A 27,199-nucleotide genomic window follows, 5' to 3' on the forward strand; every position below is an offset into this window, starting at 1 on the left:
AGTTTTTCCTTAAATAAGTTTTCAAATGTCCTCATTTTTAAGAACTAGTAATGTGTGTGTGTGTGTATGTGTGTGTGTGTATACACACACACACATACACACACACATATATAAATATATATACACACAATTTATACACACACACACAGACAATTTTTCCATCGGGCACCACTATGGGCACTGCTATAGATTTTGGCAGTCTGTCCCCCTTAGGAATGCTTGGACTCATGTGATCGATACCTTCCTTCTTGTCTAAGGATTTTGTGTTAAACATCTTATTTCTATACCTGCAGTCCTGTTGAGCAGGTGTTTCGACCTTAGAAATTGCAAGATGTCAGGATCTGTTCTTTATGGATGAAATGGAATTACAGGGATGATTGAGTTATTGCAATGTTTCAGAAAAGCAACAACCAAAGTAAACACATACCCAGATCATGTCGTACTATCTACAGAGGTGAAAATAAAAGAGAAGGTAATACACTGGCTTCTGAGGTTGAGCAAGTTTTATTTTTAAACCAAGATAGTAAGGTGAAATAGCCTCTCTTGGGTCAGTATTATCTTGGAAAAATCAGGAAATAACCAGGTAATTGTACAAATAAGTTTTAGAGTAAACTCTATATAAAAGTATTTTAAAAGGACCATATATTTTCACTGGAAGTAAAACCTATTTTAAGTATTTTGCATTGGGGTAAGTAAAGCTTGGAGAAGGTAGTGGGAAGAAATGGTGGGGGGCAAGTGGAGAGATAAAAATTGAGGCAAAAGTCTCAGAGATGGAACTGTTTTGCGGGGGAAGAAGGGTAATTTTATTGGGATGAAGAGTGAGATAAATATGGATAGGTCAAGTGGACTTGAATTATGGAAGGTTTTGAAGAGTACAAGGAATAGTTTAGGTTTAATTTGGTAGGTGAGGGAGGGAAGAAATAATCTTAAAATTTAGAATTGGGAGGTACTTTGAGAGCCATTTAGGTCAATCAGTTGAGAGGATGGTTGAGACTCCTCGGTCATGCCTTTGAAGGTTGACCTGCACCTGCTTTTATTGACAGAGATCTGTGGAGGATCTCTGTCTTTCCCAAGGCAGTATCTATGGAAATCTTGACCGTTAGAAAGTGTTTTCTTTCTTTTTTTTAAAGTTCATTTATTTATTTTTGAGGTGTGTGTGTGGGGGGGGAGGATGAACAATTGGAGGAGGGACAGAGAGAGAGAGGGAGACACAGAATCCAAAGCAGGTTCCAGGCTCTGAGCCGTCAGCACAGAGCCTGATGCGGGACTTGAACTCACGAACCGCGAGATCATGACCTGAGCCGAAGTTGGACGCTCAACCGACTGAGCCACCCAGGCGCCCCTATTTAGAATTTTTTTTAACATTTATTTATTTTTGAATGACAGAGACAGAGCACGAATGCAAGAGAGGCAGAGAGAGAGGGAGATACAGAATCTGAAGCAGGCTTCAGGCTCTCAGCCGTCAGCACAGAGCCTGACACAGGGCTCAAACCCATGGACCGTGAGATCATGATCTGGGCTGAAGCCAGACCCTTAACCGACTGAGCCACCCAGGCACCCCAAAAGTTCTTTCTTGAATTGAGTTGAATCTGTCTCCTGTGGGCATACAGAGCACTCCTAATCCCCCTTTTGTATGTCAGTCATTTAAATATTTGAAGACAGCTGTAGTATCTTCTGGTCTCTTACAGCTTTTGAGCAGATAAGAAATGTAATGAATGTGATGTTTATGGGATTGTCAGTTACTGTTAAGATGCAGGGCTCTGAATGACAGCTGAAATGCTCTTTTTTGGCTCTGGTTCAGGGATTGGGCTTTACATACCTGCAAATTGTCATGGTATCATTCATCCTAGGTTGGATATAGGACAAGTCAGTATGACTTTGATGTCATGTTCTTTTTAGTGGCAAGGCTTGACATTCTTCCCCCCCCCCCCCCTTCCTTTGTCCTCCCTTCCTTTCCCCCTTCCTTCCTTGCAAATACTTCTCTTCTGTGAAAGGAGTTGCATAGCACAATGGCTAAGTGGTTCAGCCCTTGGAGTCGGTCCTGGATTTGAATTTCAGCTTTTCCAGCTGCTCAGTGTGTGATGATGGGCAAATTATTTAACTTTTCTAAGTTTCTAACCTTTCTTTTTCAATGGAGTGAGAACACCTGCCTTGTAGTATGAATATCAGGCTTAAATGGAAAAGACACAAACAAAGCATCTGATGAAAGTGGTCACTAAGTGGCAAGTCTTTATTATTGTAAAAAAAGGAAACCATGACAACTGTTTGCCTCAGTCAATAAATAAATAACTATATATATTTAAGTTTAATAACTAAATAACTATATATCTATATCAATGCCTATTGAGATCTATATCTCTCTCTCCCTCTTTATCTCTATAGATAAATAGATGGATAGATAGATAGATATAAAGATATATTTATATCTATATATCTCCTTATATTTATTATAAGGAGTTGGTTCACATGATTAGGGCGGCTGAGAAGTCCCTAGGTCTGCAGTCAGCAAGCTGGAGACACAGGAGAGCTGATAATGTAGGTTTTAGTAGGGAAACTGTTAGGCTCCAGGTCCCAAAAGAGCCAGGGTTGCAGTTTGAGTCCACCCCGTTCCCTTTCCCTTAGTGTTCTGTTCTGTTCAGGTCTTCAGTGCATTGGATGAGGACCACCCACATTGGGGAGGGCAAGGTACTTTACGCAGGCTGTAGATTCAGATGGTAATCTCATCCTGAAACACCCTTACAGACATACTCGGAATGACATTCGGTTCCATTCAACCAAATGTCTGGGCACCCTGCGGACCCATCAGGCTGGCCCATAAAATTAACCATTCCACTAAATAACAGACTTCTAGGAAGTAAGAAGTTCCGCAAACAAATAATAAAAACAGAATAAAGGAAGAGAATGATGGAGGGGTGCTGTCGTAGATAGGGCAGATATTTGTCAGGGATGCTCTGAAAGGTAAGCCTCTGCCAAGACTGGACTATATGAGTGCTAAGCTCACTCTGATTAATGTGAGCAAACACAGCTGACAGGAGGCTTCTGTTGCTCACCTGCTAGAGGGACCACTTGTAACATTAATGTGACAGGTAACCAGTGGCCATCCATGTTGCCTTAGGTGAGCACATTTTCTCTGGCGGTGGTAGCATGGACCAAACCTTTGGAAGACCTGGAAGCCAGCCCTGGCTGTGCAGAAACCACTGATTCATTCACTTGTCTCTCTGAACCTCAATTTCTCTTCTGAAAAATGAGGATGACAATGGCACCCCCAAGAATATTGCCAGAATAAGAATGTGCCTATGTACTGAAAAGCCCTTTTTAGAACCATTGGTAAAATAATGTTAACTCTTAAAAAAAAAATCTTCAGTGATGCAGCTGAAGCCAGTCTTGGAAATGAGCTCTTGGTTTGGAAATCTGAACTTAACCTCATGAGAGACTAAAGTGAAAAATTGTTCTGTGACCACAGTTTTCCTTCGGATGTCTTGGTTAATGAATGGCCTAGCTACGTATTTTGCTAGTGGCAGAGAAAAAATAATTTGAAGCCACTAAATGAATCTGAATCTGACCAGTTGTAGCGAAAATCATCATGAGAGTTTTTTGAGTGCATATTCAAATAATATGAGTAAAAATAGTACATGCTTTCCTTTCATTCGGCCTCCAGCATTGGAAAAATAGCAAGTCAGACAAACCTGATACAATATCCCTGATCCCTAAGTAACTTTCCCAGCGTGATAGAACACCAGGGTGGGAGGAGAGACCACGTTTGGGCTGTCGTCATTCATTTTTTTCTAGTGCTTTGCCAGAGGTATAAATTATGTGAGAAGAGGTATTCCTTTTTAACAACACAATTCAATGTAGTTCCCATTCACGGATGTACTTCATGCCAAAAGCGGAGCCAGACAAAGGAGATGGAAAGATAAGATGCAAATTTCTCATCTCTCAATGAGTTCAGTCACATCAGAGAGGCAGAAATGGAGACAAATCGTATTAGTCCAGCACTGTGAATACAGCAAAGCATGTGCAGATGCAGAGACAGTGAAGAGGGGCAGATAATGAGTCCTATCTGAGGACTGTTGGAAAAGCTGCATGAAGTAGCGAAGTGTGACTTGGGTTTTGAAGGATGAATAGGAGTTTATCTGGCAGAAAAAGGCAGTTTCTGTCAATTCTCTCTTTTTTATTTTCATTAACTATGGTGGTGAATACTTTTATCCGTAAATACATTGTACCTATTTCTATATAAACCATACTTAGGTCACTAATTTGAATGTTATTAGAACAAAAAGAATAATATGATATAAAAGGAAGAGTTTTAACTTGTAATTTCCTGTCATTTTAACCAGAGTAGTACCTCCCCCCCACACACATACACAACTCTCTTTATATCATTCTGTTTATTTTGTTGTTGTTTTATTTTGTTTTTATAAGTAGGTGCCACACCCAGTGCAGAGCCTGGTGTGGGACTTGAACTCACAACCCTGAAATCAAGACCTGAGCTGAGATCAAGAGTCAGATGCTTAACTGACTGAGCCACTCAGGTGCCCCCTGATTCTGTTTATTTTTATAAAGCACTTTAAAAAAAATCTGAATTCGGGGTGCCTGGGTGGCTCAGTCGGTTAGGTGTCTGACTTTGGCTCAGGTTGTGATCTCATGGTCCATGAGTTCAAGCCCCGCATCGGGCTCTATGCTGACAGCTGAGAACCTGGGGCCTGCTTCGGATTCTGTGTCTCCCTCTCTCTATGCCCCTCCCCTGCTCATGCTCTGTTTGTCTCTCTCTCTCTCTCTCTCTCTCTCTCTCTCTCAAAAATAAAGATTTTTAAAAATCTGAATTTATGTTATCTTGTTAGATTTTTTTCCCCTCACTGAGAAATTAAGCAGCTGGAAGGCAAGAACATTGTATGTTCCTGGTTTCCCAGAACAGCCCCTGATATGTAGTAAATATTAAATACATTTTTAATAAGTAAATACATTTTATCCAGAAAATTAGTCTCATAATACCAAATAAATAAACAAGTTTAGACTAGACTGATATATACTAATTCAGAGTTGTTGGGGGTTTTTTTGTGATCCACTGAAAAGCTTTTATTAAGCACTCTGGGGCAGTGGTGGAGGGGGGAGGTTCAGTTCTGCACCTTGTCTGGAGCAGCTGGCCTGGAGCACAGCCCCTGCGGACAGGTAGGGGTGCTTGAATTAACTTTGATTTTCAACACAGAGTTCTACCATGATGTCAGTAGCACAGTAAAATTGGTATAAAATTATTGTTAGAGACACTTTTCAAAAGGGGTGTTTAGGTCCTAAGTGCATGTACAGTTGGAAGGGCAAAAGTTTTGGAGGGACAATTGGAAATGTTTGCAAATGGCACATACTAGCTGTGGATGTCACAGCAGAGGGAAGTTCTGTGGGGACACTGCTCCATTTTGGAGACTTTTTCCCCTACTTTCTAAATTTATATAATGTTGAGTACCTCACAGAAGTCTGTATAGCCCTGTGGCTAAAAGCTTAGATTTTATAATTTTTTTAATGTTAGTTCATTTATTTTCAGAGAGACAGAATGCGAGTGGGGGGAGGAGCAGAGAGAGAGGGAGAGAGAGAATCCTAAGCAGGCTCCACACTGTCAGCGGAGAGCCTGATGTGGGGTTTGGACCCACGAACTGTGAGATCATGACCTGAGCTGAAATCAAGAGTTGGATGCTTAACCGACTGAGCCACCTGGGTGCCCCTAAGAGCTTAGATTTTAAAGACATGTTACTAGGGTTTGCCACTCCTTCACTGTGTGACCTCCCCTGAGAAAATCACTCAGCCGTGTGTATCGTACTTTTCGTCCTGGAGTGGGACTGAGAATAATTGTATGTGTCTCATAGAGCTGTTATGACGTACATCACTAGACGAGCATAGAGGGCTTAACGTTTAGTATCGTGATGTACCTGTCGGATAGGGAGTTGTCATTTTCTCCTGGGGCCCTTGTCATGCACATCCAGAAGCTGTAGGACCTAAAGGGAATTGCTCCTTTGGATGCTGTGACCTCAGTGTTATGTTTGTGACCTAGTACATATATTGGGTGCTTTCCTTTTTTTTCTTTTTTCTATGTTTATTTATTTACGGAAAGGGAGAGAGAGAGAGGGAGAGAGAGAGAGGGAGGGAACAAGTAGGGGAGGGACAGAAAGAGGGAGAGAGAGAATCCTGAGCAGGCTTTGGGCTCTCAGGACAAAGCCTGATCAGGGCTCCAACTTTGAAATGTGAGACCATGACCTCAGCAGAAACCGAGTTGGTGGCTTAACCCACTGAGCCACCCAGGCACCCCTGGGTGCTTTCCTTTGATTGCAGTTAGCTGCTTGTTTGTTTGTTTTTCTTTTTTCTTTTTACACTCCCTGCATTTTCAGAATTTCATTTAGACAAAGACCATGTTAAGCCAAGAGCGGAATTAAAATACATTCAAGAAGCCATTTTCCCTGCCCCTTTTCTTTACTTTAAATACAGTGTAAATTTAAATACTTTAAATGAGAGCAAAAAGGATTTATTTTACTAAAACAATTAATTACAGAATAATGTTTTAACAATAAAATGATATGTACTTACCTCTTTTAAATGCTGTTTTAAATTACATTTGACTGCAGAGTTGTACACAATATTTACCTGGGCTCCCAGGTGTGTCTGGTTTTCCACCACTTGATTCCTTAACACATTTTAAGATGCTTAATTTTTGTGTTTTTTTTCTGATTGGTCTCTCTCCATTTGAGAATGCTGACATCGGTCACATAGTTTCCAGTGGAAGGAGATATCATTTGTCATCAGTGCTGAATCTGGGCTGTTATTTTTTATTTTTTATTAAAAAAAATTTGTTTTTAACGTTTATTTATTTTTGAGACAGAGAGAGACAGAGCATGAATGGGGGAGGGTCAGAGAGAGGGAGACACAGAGTCCAAAACAGGCTCCCGGCTGTGAGCTGTCAGCACAGAGCCCGACGTGGGGCTCGAACTCACGGACCATGAGATCATGACCTGAGCCAAAGTCGGCCGCTTAACCGACTGAGCCACCCAGGCGCCCCTGGGCTGTTATTTTTAATAAGATTTGAACATATTCAAAATTTAATAAAATTTGAATATAGTTTTTAAAAGATTCACTGCAACAGCTGGAGTTATGTTTGAGATGTGTGATTATTTTTAAAAACATTTTTTCAGTTATCCATTTATTTATTTTGAGAGAGACAGAGACAGTGTGAGTGGGGAAGAGGCAGAGAGAGGGAGACAGAGAATCCCAAGCAGGCTCTGCACTGTCAGCACAGAGCCCGATGCCAAACTGTGGGGCGCCTGGGTGGCTCAGTCGGTTGAGCTTCCAACTCTTGATTTCAGCTCAGGTCATGATCTCACAGTTCGTGAGTTTGAGCCCCACATTGAGCTCTGTGCTAAGAACACAGAGCTTGCTTCAGATTCTCTCTCTCCCTCTTCATCCCTTCCCTGTTTGCATGTTCTCTGTCTCTCAAAATAAGCAAACTGAAAAAAAACTAAGAAAAAATAAAAGAAACTGCCAAACTGTTTTCAGAATCGTTATAACATTTTATATTCCCATGGCACAATGTATGTGATCAGTTTCTACACATCCTTGTCAGCATTTATTATTATCACTGTGTTTTATTTTAGCCATTTGATAGGTATGCATAGTGAAATCTCATTGTGGTTTTAATTTGCATTTCCCTGATGGCTGACGATGTTGAATATCTTTTCATGTCCTTACTTGCCATCAGTATATTCTCTTTGGTGAAATATCTGTTCAAGTATTTTACCAATATTTTAATTGGATTGCTTGGTTGTATTTACTAGTGCGTTTTGAGAGTTCTTTATGTATTCTAGAAACTAATCCTTTGTCAGGTGTGGTTTGCAAATATTTTCTCTGTAGTTTCTCTTTTACTCTTATTTCCATGGGCTTTCACAGAGTACAAATATTTTATTTTGATGAAGTCAAATTTATTGACTTTTCTTTTTATGGATTTGTACTTTTGGTATCAACTCTAAACATTCTTTTTGTTTGTTTGTTCTTAATGTATTTATTGTCAAGTTGACTTCCATACAACACCCAGTGCTCATCCCAACAAGTGCCCTCCTCAATGCCCATCACCCACTTCCCCTCTCCCCTGCCCCCCATCGACCCTCAGTTTGTTCTTTGTATTTAAGAGTCTCTTAACTCTAAGAATTCTTTATCTTGCTCTACATTCTATTTTGTTCCTAAGTTCTGTAATTTTTACTTTTTACATTTAAGTTGATAATCTACTTTGAATTTTGATGTAAGTTATGAAGTTTAGGTTAAGTTTTATCTATCTATCTATCTATCTATCTATCTATCTATCCATCCATCTTTCTATCTATCATTTATCTGTCATTTGTCTATCATCATCATCTATCTGTTGCATGGATGTCCAATCACTTGAGCACCATCTGTTGAAGTAGTTTTGCACATTTGTATAAAATCATATTTAGATTTAAAATCATAGAGTTGAGCATATGTGTATGAGTCTATTTTTGGCTTTTCTGTCCATTTCATTGACATATGTGTCTATCCCTCTCAAATATCACATGTACTGATTACTATAGCTGTATAGACAATAGGCTCAATATCTGGTAAAATGGTTTCTTCCACTCTCTTCTTCATGATTGTTTCAGCTATTCTAGGGTCTATGACTTCCCATATAAATTTTAGAATAAGCTTGTCTATTTCTAAAACAAACAAACAAAACTTTTCTGCGATTTTGGTAGGAATCACATTAAGCCTGTAGATCAATTTGAGGATAATTGACATCTCTACTATGTTCAGTTTTTCAGTCCATGAACATGGTAAACCTCTTCATTTATTTATATCTTCTTTTATTTCTCCTATCAACAGTATAATTTTCAGCACACATATTTTGCAAATGCTTTATGTGCAAATATTTCATTATCTTTGGACAAATTCTAAATGGTATTTAATTTATTATTTTTTCCCACTGAATGAGCACAAATTATATCCCATTGTGATCTTGATTTTTTAATTACTGTGATCATTAATGTAGTTAAATATTTTCTTCATTCATTTATTATTCATATGTATTTCTTATTCTCTATTCTTATTGTCTATTCATGATTTATTTGTTCTCAGTACTGATTCTTTTCCAGTTTCCTATACTGTACTTGTCTACTCCCAGTTGTAACTTGTCTTTTTATTTTCTTTAAGGTGTTTTTGATGAACCACTTTAAAAATTTTAATATCATTAAATTTATCAATCTTATAACGTATAGTCAATTAATTTTTTTGCTTGCTTTGGATCCATATAGAATTTATATCTCCAGGTCAAAATGACTTGAATGAGCTAAATAAATAGAAAATTTTTATTGGAAATAATTGTAAAATAGAAAATACCAGTTTTCATCATCCTCTTCTAAATGAGCAGGGGGAAATTGTTCCTTTTTAAGAAAGACCCTATATACAATGTACCTAAATAATTAATTAAAAAGTAAAACAGTATCCACCAATAGTTTTGGAAATTAAAGAAAAGAACTCTCCATTTGAAGTTCCCCCATAAAAGCTGAGAGAAAGAGATTCTTAAAACTTCAAAAGATTTTAATTTTCCTTGATTATTTCCAATAACTAAATTAATTTTTATTCCATGACTTCTGGCAATACTACTATATTTCAGTGTAGTAGCTTTGTATTTGGTTATTAAGGAAGGGAGATTTGGTGCCCCAAAATGTAATATATAAACTTTGGATTGAGCTGTTCTGTCGAGCTTTCATAATGAGTATCTGATTATTTCATTGGCAAATACATTTTTTTTCCCTTCTGGTAAAAGGATCTAGGTATTCCATGCATATTTATGTCTGGGGGGAAAAGAAAAACAAGATTTTTTTTTTTTAGCATAATGTAGCCTGGTAGGCTTAGGGACATATATTGAATTGCCTACTCCAACCATATAGGTTGATTATGTTTCCTCTGGGGGAAAATATATTCAATTTATTCATAATCACTTCTGTGTTTTGGTTTTCATTATATGAATGTATTTCAAATATTGTTTTATTGTCATTTTAATGTTAGATTACAAACAAAATAGGGATTTGCTGGACAATTTCAAGAAGTTGACATGGTCACAAAGAAACATGCACCCACTATTCGTGATTGCCAGTCTTTTTTTATTTTTTAAAAAAAAAATTTTTTTTAATGTTTATTTATTTTTGAGACAGAGAGAGACAGAGCATGAACGGGGGAGGGTCAGAGAGAGAGGGAGACACAGAATCAGAAATGGGCTCCAGGCTCTGAGCTGTCAGCACAGAGCCTGACGCGGGGCTCGAACTCACAGACCGCAAGATCATGACCCGGGCAGAAGTCGGCCGCCCAACCGACTGAGCCACCCAGGTGCCCCCGTGATTGCCAGTCTTAATATGAACATTGAGCAAAGTTATGCAGCCCATTTGAAAGCACAAACTAGGGTATGAGTCAATGCCACTGAAGGTACTACCAATACTGAAAAACTCTAAGGGTTCTGAAATACACTGAAGATATGTTAGTATCTTGGCTCTGTGTGCCGGTTAAGTGGTGGTTTTCACCTAGTCAAGCACAGACCACCCTCCATCAGACAGCTCTTGCTTTGTCGCAAGGATCACTGCCAGCTGAGAGTTTCCCTGAGTGTAAAGCTCAGAGTGTAGCCGCAGGGCATCCTTTCCTGGCTCCTTATTCTAAAGCCTGATTGAGCTATTTAAAAAGATAAATTACGAAGTGATGTTTAGGGACAAAACCTTACTGTTACATAGAGACAATATGCGAAAGAATTTGAATTTGGGTAAACTCCTGGGCCCTTTCCCAATTTTCTTCTTCCACAAACCCTCCCTGTGTATCTTTCTTAGATTAAACGCATGGCTGCGACTTTTCCGTGGACTCAGGAAGCCTGTGTTTCTCTTCTATCACTTCCGCCAGCACACTTATCAGCCCAGGAGAGTCGCCTCTCTGCTTTCTGGCCATCTTCCCATCTGTGCTGACTCTCCCACACTGGTTGCTAAGACCTTTCCTGGAAAGAATCTACAGGCTAAAACCCAAATCTGGATGATTTTTCACAGACAGTACTTTCTAAAATACACAGAAGTCTTGAGTTGCCAGGACGGTGTGAACCTGCTAGTGTTTTGCTAACTATTTCCAGAACATTGGCCCTGCTGCCAGCTGTAACCACAAGTTTTCCTAGTAAGAATGCATTTAAGGGAAGAGTTGTAAAAACATGGTTGCTTTCATAGGAACTTTATTGTGTTCTTAGCACTAAGTTATCTGAAAGGTGTAAAATAGAATCACTCTTTTCAAAGTTCCAGCAGTGATATACTTCTCTGGTTTGTGCTGTGCAGAAGTGAAGTTTTTCTGTGAAACGCCAGCTATCGCTGACATTGTAATCCTGGTTGATGGTTCCTGGAGCATTGGAAGATTCAACTTCAGACTGGTTCGGCTTTTCTTGGAGAACCTGGTTACAGCATTCAATGTGGGCTCAGAGAAGACACGGATTGGTATATGTTCCATTATTAGCAGAATAATGTGTAAATCTGCTAGGAAGCGTCATAAGAGATTTCAAAAATTTTTTACAGAGCGGCTTCCAGAATTCCAGGATCAACTATCATGATATTCCCAAGAGCGCAAGTTTGGATCAATAAATATTTATTCCCACTAATTTATGCTGAATGATGCTGTCATTCAGTTAATCATTAAACACATTTTAATTTCCTAAAAAGTCAAAATCTTCTCTGCCTAATAATAATAACTTTTAAAGTTGCAGCTGGTTTAAGAACTTATCAGGTATAGGCTTTCTTTTTATTTAAAAGAATCAGCTGAATCCAGTGGAATTTTGAACTAAGAAAATTGGAAATTGGAAATAGTCTTATAGTACAAACTAATCTTTGCCAAGTTAATTCCAGCCAAGATAAAAAAAAAAACACAAAAAATGTTATGAATCTTTGAGCAATATGTCTACTTTATCATATACAGTCTTATAGTTCCACTTTTAAATAGCCATTAAGGAAAGCCACTCCTTTGAGAATAAAAATGAACCAATAAATCTAGACCGTTTATCTACAAATACAATCAGATTTGTTTTTTAAATACCAAGTGCCTAATTAGGTGCTCACTTCTAAATGGCTAGAAAATATGTGCATTCCTCCTGCCCCAAGATATGTCCAAACTAATTCCTTAAATTGATGCCAAGAATTCTCTTTGAAAATACATAGTGAGGCAGAGCAAAAAATTGTTATAAAGATCAGCCCCTTTATTATGCTAGTTTCACGAACAGTCCACTAGATCTTTGAATAACTCATCATTTCTGGGTGGGCTTTCTCATCTTTTTTACCAGGTCTTGCACAGTATAGCGGTGACCCCAGAATAGAATGGCACCTGAATGCCTTTAGCACAAAAGATGAGGTCATCGAAGCTGTCCGGAATCTACCATACAAGGGAGGAAATACATTAACAGGTATGTTCTGTTCAGTTCATGTTTTAGCAACATACCTTGCCAAAGATTAGTTTCATTATTTCTTTCTGCCACTTTGTAAGGCTTGGCATAGTGCTTCTAAATCAAACTAAAATCTAAACTTCTTAAATGGCTCTTTTCTCAAACTCAGCATTAAGAATTAAAACCCAGACACCCCATTATTTATGCTGTATGAATATAATATCCCCAGAATGGTTTGGCTGGGTCAGAAGGAGACAGAATGATCCTGAAGGCTGACAGTCTTTGCCAGCTGTTCTAGCTTTTGCCATTCATTCGCTTCTTTTCACCTGTTTTCTCCTCCTTCATTTAAACAAAAACAAATTTCTACCTTATTTTCAAGGAAGGTATTTTCTTTGGCCTTGTTTTGCCATAAGTAGTTATCATAAAAATATTTGTGAGTCTTTGGCTCACTGGTATTTTTGATAAAAAAGGAGTGTAAGAATATTGAGATTATAATTATTCCAGCCACAGAGGTTGTCACAGGTTTTAACCTTGGTACACGCTATTTTCTTCTATAGATGCACAACGTACATGATTGTTTTAAACAGTATTGATGCTGTCAGTGGCTTTTAAGTAAACTGTTGAAATCTTGATAATTTCTTTGCCAATTTGAGGCATAATCTTTTTGTTAATACAACAGAAAACTTTATTAAACATAAATCTTATAACAATATTGCAGTATTTCTTTTTTTTTTCTGGACGAAAAGTGTCCCACTCAAAAGTCAGGAATTCAATGATCATTTTGGATCTGTCCCCACTATTCCTAAAACAAGAGAGAAAGAGAATCTTTGGTTCTTCAGCCCAACGTGTATTGGCCATGAATTGAATATTCTTTATAAATGCTAGTTACTGAAATGATGGAGTATTCAGTTATTTGTCTTACCTCTATTCTGGTGTTATATTTTTCATGAGATCTGTTGAGTAAAGAGTCATTGTAAATGGGAAGATGAAAGTTCATATCTAGTAAAATATTCTTGTAGCTCAATAAGTTATTCATCTTATTGTTATATTTTGCAGAATTGGAAGGCTTTTTATTAGAGATGGTTGGTGTGTGTTTATTTTTTCCCCCAGGTCTTGCTTTGAACTACATTTTTGAGAACAGCTTTAAACCAGAAGCAGGAGCAAGGACTGGAGTGTCCAAAATTGGCATTTTAATCACAGATGGCAAATCCCAAGATGACATTATCCCACCATCCAGAAACCTTCGTGAATCTGGTGTAGAACTGTTTGCCATAGGTATGTGCTATTCATGGTCCTGTTTCCACCATGGCCACAGACACACAACCACTTAAAACAATATATAATGCAAAGTGCACTTCACTGAAAGCCAGAAGACCTGGCTAGTTTCTACTCCTGGCTCTAGGGGGAGCCAGTCTTGTGATCTGAGCCCAGTTTGATTCCGTGTAAGATGGAAGGGGTGGGAACTTTCATGTGTCCTGCAGTGCGAGGCTCTCTGGGTGAGATACCGTCGATACAGTGTTGTGAAAAGCAGAAAGTGGAAGGTGAAAGTTAGGCACATGTTTGTTAGCTTTTCGTTAGTGACGGCTTTACCTTTAATACCACTTGATGCAGGTCTTTTCTCTGGTAGTATAGGGAGAAACCAGTTCACTGTTTTCGCGGAATTAAAGTCCCACAGCTCTTTAGAAAGCAGGAAGTTGTAGCTATGCAGTATTATTTCTTTATAAGGTATCATTCTCATGGAAAAGGAGACGTATGGCACACATTCAGAATAACTGCAAAACATTTAGATGATGTCACTGCTCTTGATTAAAATGTTTACGTTCTCTTTGGCAGCAAAAAGGTCTTTTACTAAGTAGAGACCAAGCAAAACAAAACAAAATAAAATACAGTAAAATAAGGCAAAACAAAATCCCCAAACAGGCAACGATTCCTCTGACCCATTCCTAGATTTTCTACTGGAAATGTGGTTTAAAGAGTGTTCCATTCAAGAAGTTTGTGTATCAGCCATTGTGGTGGGTGCTGGGGCGCAGAGATGAGCCGCACAAAATCCTTACGAGACAAATTCCTTCCAAGTCATCATGACCTTTTCATCTCTTTTCCAAGCTGTTTGCAACAACTAGTTTGGAAAGGTGAGAGAGAGAAGAGATTTGGGGCTATCTTCCCCAGAATATACATGTTGTTGTTGTCAGGGTTTTTTCCTAGAATATTCTTTTTCTTTCCTTTTTTTTTTCTTTTGAGAGAGAGGGAGACAGAGAATGTGCACACATGCATGAGCGAGCAAGGCCAGAGACAGGGAGAGAGAGAATCCCAAGCAGACTCCATGCTGTCAGCACAGAGCCCTACATGGGGTTCAAGCTCATGAAGGAACTGTGAGATTGTGACCTGAGCCTGACACCAAGAGTCAGATACTTAACCACTGAGCCACCCAGGCGCCCCTCCCTAAAATATTCTTATATAAATACAAACTTGTTGGTTTTACCTAAATGCCATCAAAAGCATTATTGACATGAAGCTCATTGTCTCTTCATGCACTCAGTGTTATTTTGTTCCTGTGGACACAGATCCAACTGTACAGTTTTTAAACATTTTTGTTAATTTTTTTTAATGCTTCTTATTTTTGAGAGAGAGGGGTGGGGAGGGGCAGAGAGAGGGGGAAAGAGAGAATCCCAAGCAGGCCCCACACTGTCAGTGCAGAGCCTGACATGGGGCTCGAACCCACAAACTGTGAGATCATGACCTGAGCTGAAACCAAGAATCAGACGCTTAATACGCTGAGCCACCCAGGTACCCCAGCTATACATTTTAGAAGCTTTTGTTGAAGTCCTTCAGGCAAGAAACATCAGAGAAATTTACTTAATTTTTATTTTTTATTTTATCCTTTTGTCCAACAGAGGAAATCCTTTTGGATGACCAACTAATGCGGTTAATTTATGTGTTTAGTCTCCATCCTGTTGTCTTATTGATAATGAATGCATGAGTTTTTAAACAAAACTTTCAGTGACCTCATACAGATGTGATTTGGGCTTTTTCTCTGGAAATTACCTGGAAATCATTAGTATTTATTATCTTATAACCCCCTGAAGCAAATAGCTTGGAGACAGCCAGCACTTTGTCACTTAATATGCCGAGGTTGGAGAATAAATTTCATGGTACAGCCAGGCATCTAAGAAGTAATTCATGCTGCCCTAGGTAATCTCTCTTCCTTGCTTCCACAGTACCTTTTTTTTAAAGAAAGTACACTTAGATGATTACAATGACAGGGATTTATAAAGAAAGGCTCCTTGTTTGCTGAAGACTGGTGAAGAGAAATCTGCCTCCACACCCATAAAACCCAACCCTGTGCCCACCTTTTCTATTTATGCTTCCACTTACTCATTTTAATGTGTCGTCTTCTGAAAAGCAGCATGAGAAAGTGGTTACAGGCACATGACTTTGGATCTAGACTACCTGGGAATCCCAACTGTCCACTGACTGGTGTGTTTCCTTGAGCAAGCTAATTAACCCCTCTGGGCGTCAGTTTACTGATTCATACAATGGGAGAAACAATAGTGCCAGACTCCTAGGGTTGGTTGTGGGGATTAACTATGTTCATGTAAATGAAACACTGCAGTTCCCAGGATAGAGCAGGTACACTCGAAGTGTTAGCATCCGCTGCTAAGAAAGACTGGAAAAGTTGCGTGGGGGCTGAGGATTTTCTGTCCCCCTCTGTTCCCTGCTGCATTCTAAACACCCAGCACTGGGCTTGACTTGTAGCAATGGAATTTCACAAACACTGTGGGAGAACCAGAGCTTCCCTGTTTGCATTTGCAAAATTGTAGTGGTTTCTAGTCAGCCAGTTGTACCTAAATATGTTAAAAAATTGTTTTGCCCCCAAGCTTTCCCTTGATGCTATATAATAATACTATAAATAATCAGAACAGTTCCTTTATATATATAATTTTTATCCAATAGTAGCTCTCAATTTAAGTAAACTTACCTTATAGAAATTTAAACCTGAGGTTTTGATAGTTCAGAAAGCTGGCTTAATTACTGTTGCTTTGGCAATATTCATGCAAGACAAATGTTAATTTCACTAATACATCTTCTTGCTAAGACATACCGAACAAAATTAGGATATAATCATTTAAAAGAGATTCTGAAGGTGACTTTTACAAAACACTCTAACATAAGACGCACCTCTTTAAAGTAGCAGATGCTTTGATTGCAGGTGGGGGGCACTGATGGTTGGTGTTTCAAATGGGGCATGAATGTCACGACCCTCCCTGTTGTTCTCCACACAGGGGTGAAAAACGCAGATGAGAATGAACTGCGGGAGATTGCCTCTGAACCAGACAGCACTCACGTGTACAATGTCGCTGAATTTGACCTGATGCACACAGTTGTGGAGAGCCTGACGAGGACAGTCTGCTCCCGGGTAGAAGAACAGGACAGGGAGATCAAAGGTAAAACAAGGAACAGAGGGCGGTCATTCTGTGCATGTGGATATTACCCTGTGCAAAAGTCTATCATGGATTATGAAAATTCTTACCATTTTTTTATGTTGACTTTCTAAAAGAGTCCTTTATTCCCCTAAGACGTGAATCATCAGAGTAGAAAAGGGAATATACTGACATCCCACTGAGAGAGGAATAGTTTAACCACTAGATAATTTTCTCCATGGTGTTGCATTTAGACCATCATGTTTGTTTGCTTTTTTTAACTAAGCTTTGGGTTTTGAGATAATTGTACATTTATATAAAGTTTTAAGAAAGAATGTAGAGAGAGATCACGTATACTTTACCATTTCCCCTTATGGTAACGTAACAAAAGTACAATACAATATCCCAGTCAGGATACTAGCATTGATAGCCACAACACAGAACATTTCCATCACCATGGAGATCGTTCCTGTTGTCCTTTTATGGCCACATTCACTTATCCCTCCCCACAACCTCTCCCTCACCCCTGACAACCACTAATCGGTTCTCCATCTCTAAATGTTTTCCATTTTGAAATTACGTAAATGGAGTTATGCGGTATATAATCTTTGGGGACTGGCTTTTTTCCTTCAGGATAATTCCTGGCCATTCATCTTGCTTATTGCATGTATCAGTAGCTCTTTCCTTTTTACTGTTGTGTCATATTCCAGGGTACAGATGGACCACAGTCTGTTTAACCATAAACACATTGAAAGACATCTGAGTGGTCTCTATTTTTGGCTGTTAGAAACAGAGCTGCTATGCACATTCATGTATAGGTTCTTGTATGAACATAAGTTTTCTTTTCTGTGGGATAGTGCCCAGGACTGCATTTGCTGCACCATATTGTAAAACCATGTTTAGTTTAGCTTAGTTTTAGTTAAGAAACTGTCAAACTATTTTCCAGAGTGGCCGCAGCATTCTACATTCTCACCAGCAATATATGAGTGATTATGTTTCTGTGCATTGTCACCAATATTTGCTGTTGTTACTATATTTTATTTTGGGCATTCTGATAGGTGTGTAGTGATATTTCACTGTGGTTTTCACTTGCATTCCCCTGATGACTAATGAAGTTGGACATCTTTCCACATGCTTATTTTGCATCTGTATTTGCTCTTTGCTTGTTCATGTCTTTTGCCCATTTTCTAGTTAGACGTGTGAGTGTGTCTAGTTTTCAACTGTTGAGTTTTGAGAATTCTTCATTTATATTTTAGGTACTTATCCTTTGTTAGATATGTGGTTTGTTAACTATTTTCCCCCAATCTGTAGCTTGTCCTTTCATCCTTTTAACAAGTATTTTGCAGAGCAAAAGTTTTAAATTTTAATGACATCCAGTTCATCAATTTTTCATTTTATGGTTATTGCTTTTGGTATCAAGCCTAAGGATTCTTGGCCATAAATCATAAAAATTCCCCTTTGTATTTTTATTCTAAAAGTTTAATGTTTTACATTTAAGTCCATGGTCTGAGTTAAATTTTGTAAAATATTTGAAGTTTAGTTCAAGGCTTTTTTTTTTTTTTTTTTTTTTTTCCTATCAACGTGCAATTACTCCAGCACTACTTACTGAAAATGCTCCGTTTCTGTGCTGAATTGCTTTATACCTTTGTCAAGTATCAGTTAGGCAGATCTGTGTGGGTTATATCTGGGTTTTTTAATCTGCTCATTTGAATCTATGAGTCTAACCCTTTTCTAATATCATACAATCTTGATTTACTGGAGCTCCAGAAGTCTTGAGATTGAACAGACTGTGTTCTCCCTCTCGATTCTTCTGTTTCAAAATTGTTTTCACTGTTTTACTTTCTTTACCTTTCTATATAAGTGTGAGAAGAATCTTTTTTTTTAAATTAAAAACATTTTTTTACTGCTTATTTATTTTTGAGAGACAGAGACACGGTGTGAGTGGGGGAGGGGCAGAGAGAGAGAGAGAGAGAGAGAGAGAGAGAGAGGGAAACACAGAATCTGAAGCATGCTTCAGGCCCTGAGCTGTCAGCACAGAGCCCGAGGCAGGGCTTGAACCCACCAATGGTGAGATCATGACCTGAGCCAAAGTCAGAGATTTAATCAACTGAGCCACCCAGGTGCTCCAAATGTGAGAAAAATCTTTATCCTACAAAAAATCTTGTTGGGATTTTGTTTGGAATTGCATTAAATCAATTCTCAATTATCAAATATTAATATGAGAAGAATTGACATCCTTCCTGTGTTGATTCTTCCAGTCCTCAAAATTGGTAAGTCCTTCCATTTGTTTAGATGTTCTTTGATTTCTTCATCAGCATTTTGTAATTCTCAGAATACAGGTTCTATACAGATTTTGGTCTATGTACATCTAAGTGTTTCAGTTTATTTTGAGTGATTTTTATTGTATTTTATTTTTTAATTTGGTATCCACATGTTCATTGCCAGTATATACAGATCCAATTATATTTTTGTATGTTTATTTTGTATCCTATGACCTTGTTATTTGAACGTGCTAATTAATCCTAGGTTTTTTTTTTCCTCTAGATTTTCAGGAATTGTCTATTTAGGAAATAAATCATACCCTTCACAAATAGGGATAGTTTTATTTCTGTGGTTTTTATCTCTGTGTTTTTTATTTTCTTGCCTTATTTCACTGGCTAAAATTTCTAGCACTGTGATGACTAGGAGTGATGAGATGAACATCCTTGCCTTATTCCTCATCCTGGGAGGAGAATTTCTGCTTTTCAAGGAATTAGTTTATTCCGTAGAATTTGTAGAATATAGGTGTGGAGGGTTATTCATAGTATTCCCTTATTATTTATGTCTGGAGGGTCTATAGTTTTTCCCCCAATATAGGTCATTTTGGTGTTCTCTCTCTCACTCATTTTTTCCTTTTTCAGGCTTGCTAGAGGTTTGTTCTTAAATAAAAAAAACAAGAACTTTTCAGAGAACTGGTTCTTGGTTTCATTGATTTTCTCTGTTTTTCTTCTGTTTTTAATTTCATTGATCTCTTCTCTTATTTTTCTTATTTTCTTTCTTTTACTGGTTTTGAGTTCATCTTGCTCATACTTTTCTAGATCATTGAGGTGAGAACTTAAATTACTGATTTGAGATGTTTCCTCTTTTCTAATGTAATTACTTACATGTGATAATTTTCCTTCTCAGCACTGCTTTAGAAGAGCTCTGCAAATTTCAATATTTTGTATTTTCATTTTCATTCATTTCAAAATATTTTTTTATCTTCTTTGACATGTCCTCTCTGACTCATTGATTATTTAGAAGTGGTTGTTTATAGTTTCACAGTGCTTGCATGTTTTTCTATTACCTGTCTGTGATTAGTTTCTAGTTTGATTTCATTGTCATCAGAGAACATTCTCTGTGTGATTTTTACTGTTTTAAATTTTCTGATGTGTGTTTTATGGCCTAGAATGTGGTTTATCTTGGTACATGCTCTGTGGGTGCATGAAAAGGGTGTGTATTCTGCTGTTGTCATGTACAATGTTCTATGAGTTTTGACTGGATCCCGTTGGTTGATGGTCTTTTTGAGTTCTATATCCTTGTTAATTTTTCTGTCTAGTCATCTTATCAATGGTTGAGGGAGAGATGTTGAAGTCTCCCTCTATAATTATGGATTTGTCTATTTCTTCTTTCAGTTCTATGGGTTTTACTTTATATATATTGCAGCTTGTTGTTTGGTGCACACATATTTAGGATGCTATGTTTTCTTGGTGGATTAGCCATTTATCATTATGTAATGTCCCTCTTGCCTTTACTAATTTTCTTTGTTATGAAGTCTGATATTAATATATTTGTCTGATATTGATATAGCCATGCCTATTTCCTTATGATTAATGTTTACATGATACAACTTTTAAAATCCGTTTATGTTCAACCTACCTATATCATATTTGAAGTGAATTTCATGTAGACATATGGTCATATGTTTTAATCCACTCTGATAACCTTTTCCTTTTAATTGGTATGTTTAGACAGTTTCCATTAATGTAATTACTGATATATTTGGGTTTAGGCCTGATATTTATTTGTTGGGTTTTTTTTTTTTTCTTATTTTTTCTCTCTGGTTTTCATTTCTCTGTGCTCCTTATCTTTTTTTCCCTGTGGGTTTCTTATAGTTCTTAGAACTCTGTTTTTGTGTATTCATAGTGGTTTTTTTTTTTTTTCTGGAATTTCTTCGTATGGCTTTTTTAGTGGTTGTTCTAGGTATAATGTTATATATACATATAAATTATTCCAGTCTGCCTGTGTTGACATTTGGCATTTTGAGTGAGGTGTAGTTATTACCTCTTTTCAAGTTCCTTTATCACACCTGTGTATAATATAATTGGCTTAAATGTTTCCTCTCTATATCTTCAGAACTGCATCAGAAAATATTGTAATTCTTTAACTATAAAACATAACTTAGGAAACTCAAAAAGAGAAGTAAAGTATATTTATCCATATTTTTATGCCCTCATTCTTTCTTCCTTTCTGTGGTGGCAGGATTCTTTCTTTTCATTATTGGGTTTTTTTTTTTTTTTCTATTTAAAGAACTTCCTTTAACTCATTCTTTTAGGATAGGTCTGTTGGTGGAAAATCCTCTGATTATTAATTTTATTTCATCTGAGAATGCGTTGATTTTCTCTTCATCCTTGAAAGCTATGTGTGCTAGATATAAAGTTTGGGATGGACAGCTCTTTTGTTTTAATACTTGAACAATGTGCCACTTCCTTCTGGCCTGCATGGTTTCTGATGAGGAATCTGCTGTGACTAGAATTTCCCACCACCATAGATAAGGTGTCATTTTGCCCCTGTGGCTCCTAAGATTTTTCTTTTGAGTTTAGTTTTCAGAAGTTTGGTTGTGGTATGCCTTGGTGTCAGTTTCAATGGTCCTTTTTTGGGGTACCCTTATTTCCTTGAATCTGTAGTTTATTTATTTATTTATTTTGCCAAATTTGGGAAATTTTCAGGCATTATTTCTTCAAGTACTGATTCACCGCTAGATGTCCTCTGACACCATCCCAGAGGGGACAGGGAGTGGTGTTTCAATACTAGTAGGTGGGGTTGGAAGTCCAGGCTCTTCATATGGTCTCCACTGATATCACAGATGGGGGTGTGGTGGAAAGATTTGTTACCACCTGTCAGGGGTGATTATCTCTCTTCCCTACTTGACCTTTTCTCACACGGCTCTGGCTGTGGGCTGGGAGGGGGAGAATGTTGGGGCATGCCATTACAGCCAAGAAAGTTGGAACTGTTGGCTACCCACTTAGTAGCCTTTGCTGACATGAATAGGGGTGGGGCTACAGGGTTTTTGTGTAGTATTTGTCGAGAATAGAACAGTTATTGCCTGAAGTTTTTCTGTCTTGGCAGGCTGACCCTTTTCTTGTCCTTTGGCTGGAGAGAGCAGGCTTTGTTGGGGCTTTTTTTTTTTTTGGTCTGTATCTATTGGTGTTTCTAGGTTGCTGGATTCTTTAGTTCCATGTGTAGGACATATGAGGTGAAAGGAAAACTCAGGAACTCATCACTGTAGTATTCCTTGGGTCCTGCCATCCCTTATTTGCCATCCCCCATACAAGGTTGTGATCTGAGAAGAGGGTGATATCCATACCTCCTTTGAGAATTTGGTTTTATATCCTGCTTTCATTGTATCCAGGGTGTGGAATGATTCTATTTGGCTACATCTCTTCCATCATTCCTCTTTCCCTGGACCAGATCTCTTGGGACTAGGTTGGATAGCCAAGCGGTAGTTTCTTGAACACATTTTTCTGAGTATCTTAATGAGACTACTTTAGAGACCGACTTTTCCCACAAAAAAAAAACAAAAAAAACTGCATGTGGTTCTTGATAGAGCATATAATATAGTTCCTAACCACAGTTAAGTGTTCAAGTGTTCAATAACTATGGTTTCCTCCCCCCATCATTATTCTGGTTACTAAAGTCTCTAGATGGTAAGAAATCCTAAAGGTCAAGGACTTTTAAATTTACATGTCCCAAATCTTTTATAGAATCATTTGTTTTAACATGTATATAATACACACAAAATGCTAGTATAGTGTCTAGCTCATACTGAGCTATTCAGTATATGTTAGTTGCTTTTTCTTCTCTTTTTACTTTCAGATACTGATCATTTGTTGAATTGAAGTCTTCGGAAAAGACTGTACCCCTTGATGCTTAAAAATATAGACACTTAGGTCAAAAACTCAAGTACCAATCTCAGCTTTGATATTTACTAATTGTGAGAGTTGGTCATTATTTAACTTCATTGTACCTTGGTTTTCTCTGGTACCAAATGGAAACAATAATAGTAACTATTAGAGTTAAATAAAAGAATACTTCTAAAGAACTCAAGAGAGTACCTTTAGATACACACATGCTCAATCAATGTTGTGTTTTTTTTTTTTTTAATTGTTATATAGCAGAGTCTTTAAGAAAATATTTTGGAGTCAAGGCCTGGCTTATTTAAGTCCATATCCTCAGAACCTAGCATAGTGGTTGGTACATAACAGGCACTTAAATGTTTCAGTGTTTCAAATGTCAGAATGAATAATTGAATCAACTTGGCTAGAAATGAAATATTAGAGGTAGCATGAAACCAATAGGCATTTCTAACTAATGGGGTTTCCTGGGTACATAAGAAGTAACTTTGGGAAAGAGGTTCACTTTATGTGTTTCTCTACTCTAGCGTCAGCCCTTGCCACCATTGGGCCGCCTACACAGCTGATTACTTCTGAAGTCACTGCCAGGAGCTTTATGGTTAACTGGACTCATGCCCCAGGAAAAGTGGAAAAATACAGAGTCGTGTATTATCCTGCCAGGGGCGGAAAACCAGACGAGGTAATAAGGAGACGATATTTTCAAACCATTATTCTCATTCCCTCTAGTCTTCCACTGTAGTGAGGACAAGACAGAAATGCATATATGAGGAGATGATTCTGTCACAAACATTTAAAATTCTTTGGACTGAAGTACATTTGCATGTGTCCACTTTGTTCTCCCATCTCTCTGGTTATGGCATTTATACCTTCTCCTCCCACCTCTGTCAAATAACCCTCGGGGCTGGTCATGTGTTCATTTCTCACATGACTTATTTTGACTTTTCTTCTTTGTAAAATCAATACGTTCTAAAGCAGAAGGAATCAGTAGTTAATTATGTGGCCAGAGCCCCTTTTTGCTATTCATGTATTCTTTCTACTTTGGGAGTGGTCTGAACTTTCTGCCTTAATGAAGTATGTACGTTCCAAATTATGTGGTCATATCGTCCTCCAGGGTTTGGGATTTCCTAGACATTTGTGGAGAGATTAGTGCCATAGAGAAGCCACAGTAAAGTATCTGTAGCCAGCTTTTTTCATGGTTTGGCCATTACAGGGGAGAATACCTATTGCCAGATGACTGGGTCTTTCCCATTTCCTACCTTTGACACAGTAGTCACAGGGAATATGTTAAAATGTGATGAAATTTCCCTTTCTTTCTTTCTTTTTGAAGTGCTAACCTTAACCTTTTGTTGTTCCAACCTCCGATTGACCTCAACGTGTCTCACAATTTTTTATGTATTATGGCAGGATTTTTAATTTTTTTCTTGAATGTTAGAGAAGTAGATCTGGGAGATTTAAATCATCTGGACCCCCCCTCCCCAAAACAAAGTGCTTCCAGTGATCCTTTTTCATGACTACTAAATCACTTAAATGCTTCCCAAAACTCCATGGAAAAATATCACACGTCAACTGTTATAAGTAGAGGTGGTTAGGATAACAGTTAGCCAGGGAAAGACACTCTCCGTCGGGTATGGATTAATAAGGGACTTTTGGATATATTCCATGAAAGGTGCCTCGCTTCACATAGGAATTCAAGGAGAATTAACTGCCACAGTGCAAAAGAGGATGTGGCACAAGTAAGAAAATATTTAATGAGGGGCGCCTGGGTGGCTTAGTCAGTTAAGGGTCCAACTTCGGCTCAGGCCACGATATCGCAATTTGTGAGTTCGAGCCCCGCGTCAGGCTCTGTGCTGACAGCTCGGAATTTGGAGCCTGCCTCGGATTCTGTGTCTCCCTCTCTCTCTGCCCCTTGCCTGCTTGCACTCTGTCTCTCTCTGTCTCCAAAATAAATAAACCTTTAAAAAAATAAAAAAAAATTTAATGAAACATTCTTGCTAGAGATATTTTGCTGTTTGGTTTCAATTCTGCATGTCAATTCAATTCAATCTCATATTCTCATTCCTTGAACTGTTCTTTGATCAGGTGGTGGTGGATGGAAGCGTATCTTCTACAGTGTTGAAAAATTTAATGTCTTTAACTGAGTATCAGATAGCAGTCTTCGCAATATATGCTCACACGGCTAGTGAAGGCCTGCGGGGAACTGAAACCACACGTATGTATTGAACGTCTGCCTTTGTATGGCGTTGCTTCAGTGGCCTTTCCTAAACTGGAATTCCTCTCAGGTTGTCCTGATGGCCATCCTGAATCAAAGTCATAGAAAATAATAGCGGTGCCATACGTGGTATTGGCCCATCCTGTAATTGCACTTGGCAGGTGCTGCCTATTGAGAGGGGTGTCATAAAACTCGGGTATGTTTAGGTGGTTAAGGGTGCAATACATGTATTAACTCAACAAATGTTTGGTGAATGTATATTATGAACTAATTTAACTGCTGACTCGTTCACATCTCCTCACTGTCTCTGATTGAGTGCGTTGTTGACGGGTATCTATTCACTCATATATTTGTTCATTCAACCACCCATTCTGTCATTTACTAAGTGACACGACTGTTTTTAATTGCTGCTTCATGTCGGACTCTATGCTTGGTGATGGGTATAAAATAATGGTCAGAAGAGTCTCCTTGCTCTTGACTGGCTCCCAGAGAAATGTGCCCATCACTGTAGTGGGTTATAAGAAACTAGAAGATGTTGTTTCTGCTTTTAAACATTCACTGTGTTTTCCCTCTCAGAAGGGGTTTGCATGGCTGTACGAACATATTTAAGGATGAATATCATCTGAAAAATAAGCAAGCACGCTGATAAATGGCAGAGGATTAAAAAAAAATTATCTTGCAGTTGCTTTACCCATGGCTTCTGACCTTGAACTGTACGATGTGACTGAGAATAGTCTGAGGGTAAAATGGAATGCAGTGCCCGGAGCCTCAGGATACCTGATCCTCTATGCTCCTCTCACAGAAGGTCTGGCCGGGGATGAAAAAGAGGTAAACACCTGCTGTCTACTAGAGTCCCAGAATCTTTGACTTCCTGAAAATGGATTTTTTAATTATAAAAATTTAATGTATAATACTTAGAAAATTCACGTTAGTAAAAAGGGGAAAACATCACCTGTAATCCTGCCACCTAGAAATCGCTATTGTTAACATTTACTTAAGTCCTTTTCAATGCATTTTTAAACACAGCAAATGGGAATTGTTTTGTAGTCTTCTGTTTTCATTTTGTTTATTGTGAATACCTTTTCATACCATTAGAGAATATTTTATATGTTCCTTTTAAACAGTTGGTTCGTTGGTTTGTACCAGGTCATGTTTAATTAATTGCATGTTATTGGACATTTAGATAATGTGTTGTATAAATATGCTTTTGTGATCATTCTTAACACGTAACTTCGCAAGGTTGTCAGATTATTTCCTTAGGATACATTTGTAGAAACAGAGTTGCTTTTTTCAGATGGCATGCAAATTATTAAGGCTTATGCTAAGCATTAGCAAATGATTCTAGAGAAATTTGTTATAATTTATATTGCTGTATGCAATTCACAAATGGCTATTTCCCTCTATGTTCACTGACTTAGAAACTTTTTCTTACCAATTTGAGAAGTAGAAAATGTATTGCATTGGTATGGATTATTTTTTTTTGCATGTATTCCATTTTAAATGTTGAATCTTTGACTTTCAAATGATTTAGTCTTTGTTTTTAATTTATAGGGAATGATGACTATAATATAGATATTCGAGGAATAAAGAGGAAATGTCTGTAACACTTGGGAGTGTGAGACCAGGCAGATAGAGTGATTAATAGGGGGAAGTTCAGAACTCAAGTCTTTGATATTGTCTAACCATTGTCTTTAACATTGCCTCTGGCGACAGAAATGTTTAGGACGAAAAATGTGGTGAATCTGAGTATCAGGAACAGAGCATTGGTGACATGTGGGTTTTTTCTTATTTCCAGGGCTTAGACAGCTTTACTTCATTTGGATTTAATGTTGATCTGAATTATTTTGGCAGAAGGGAGACTTCAAAAATGATGCTAGAAAGATGATCAGCTTCACCAAGAAGGAAAAAAAAATAAGAAAGAAAGGAAATACCAGTTCACACCCAGTAGATTAGCAAACAGTTTTTAAAGTCTAATAATAACTGC

General features: G+C 37.9%; 1 protein-coding gene across 5 annotated transcripts in view; it reads left to right on the forward strand.

Annotated features, from left to right (window-relative positions):
• Positions 1-27,199, forward strand: part of COL14A1 (collagen type XIV alpha 1 chain) — a 210,828-nt gene that overhangs the window by 40,766 nt on the left and 142,863 nt on the right. For all 5 annotated transcript variants that reach the window (XM_078441830.1, XM_078441832.1, XM_078441833.1 and 2 more), the window contains exons 6-12: positions 11,346-11,501; positions 12,338-12,457; positions 13,547-13,711; positions 16,717-16,878; positions 23,534-23,685; positions 25,086-25,215; positions 25,898-26,043. In XM_078441830.1, coding sequence (XP_078297956.1) covers positions 11,346-11,501; positions 12,338-12,457; positions 13,547-13,711; positions 16,717-16,878; positions 23,534-23,685; positions 25,086-25,215; positions 25,898-26,043 — 1,031 coding nt within the window. The remainder of the gene's footprint in view (positions 1-11,345; positions 11,502-12,337; positions 12,458-13,546; positions 13,712-16,716; positions 16,879-23,533; positions 23,686-25,085; positions 25,216-25,897; positions 26,044-27,199) is intronic.

The sequence above is a fragment of the Panthera onca genome, chromosome F2, assembly GCF_046562875.1.
Source record: "Panthera onca isolate mPanOnc1 chromosome F2, mPanOnc1 haplotype 2, whole genome shotgun sequence".
NCBI classification, from domain to species: domain Eukaryota; kingdom Metazoa; phylum Chordata; class Mammalia; order Carnivora; family Felidae; genus Panthera; species Panthera onca.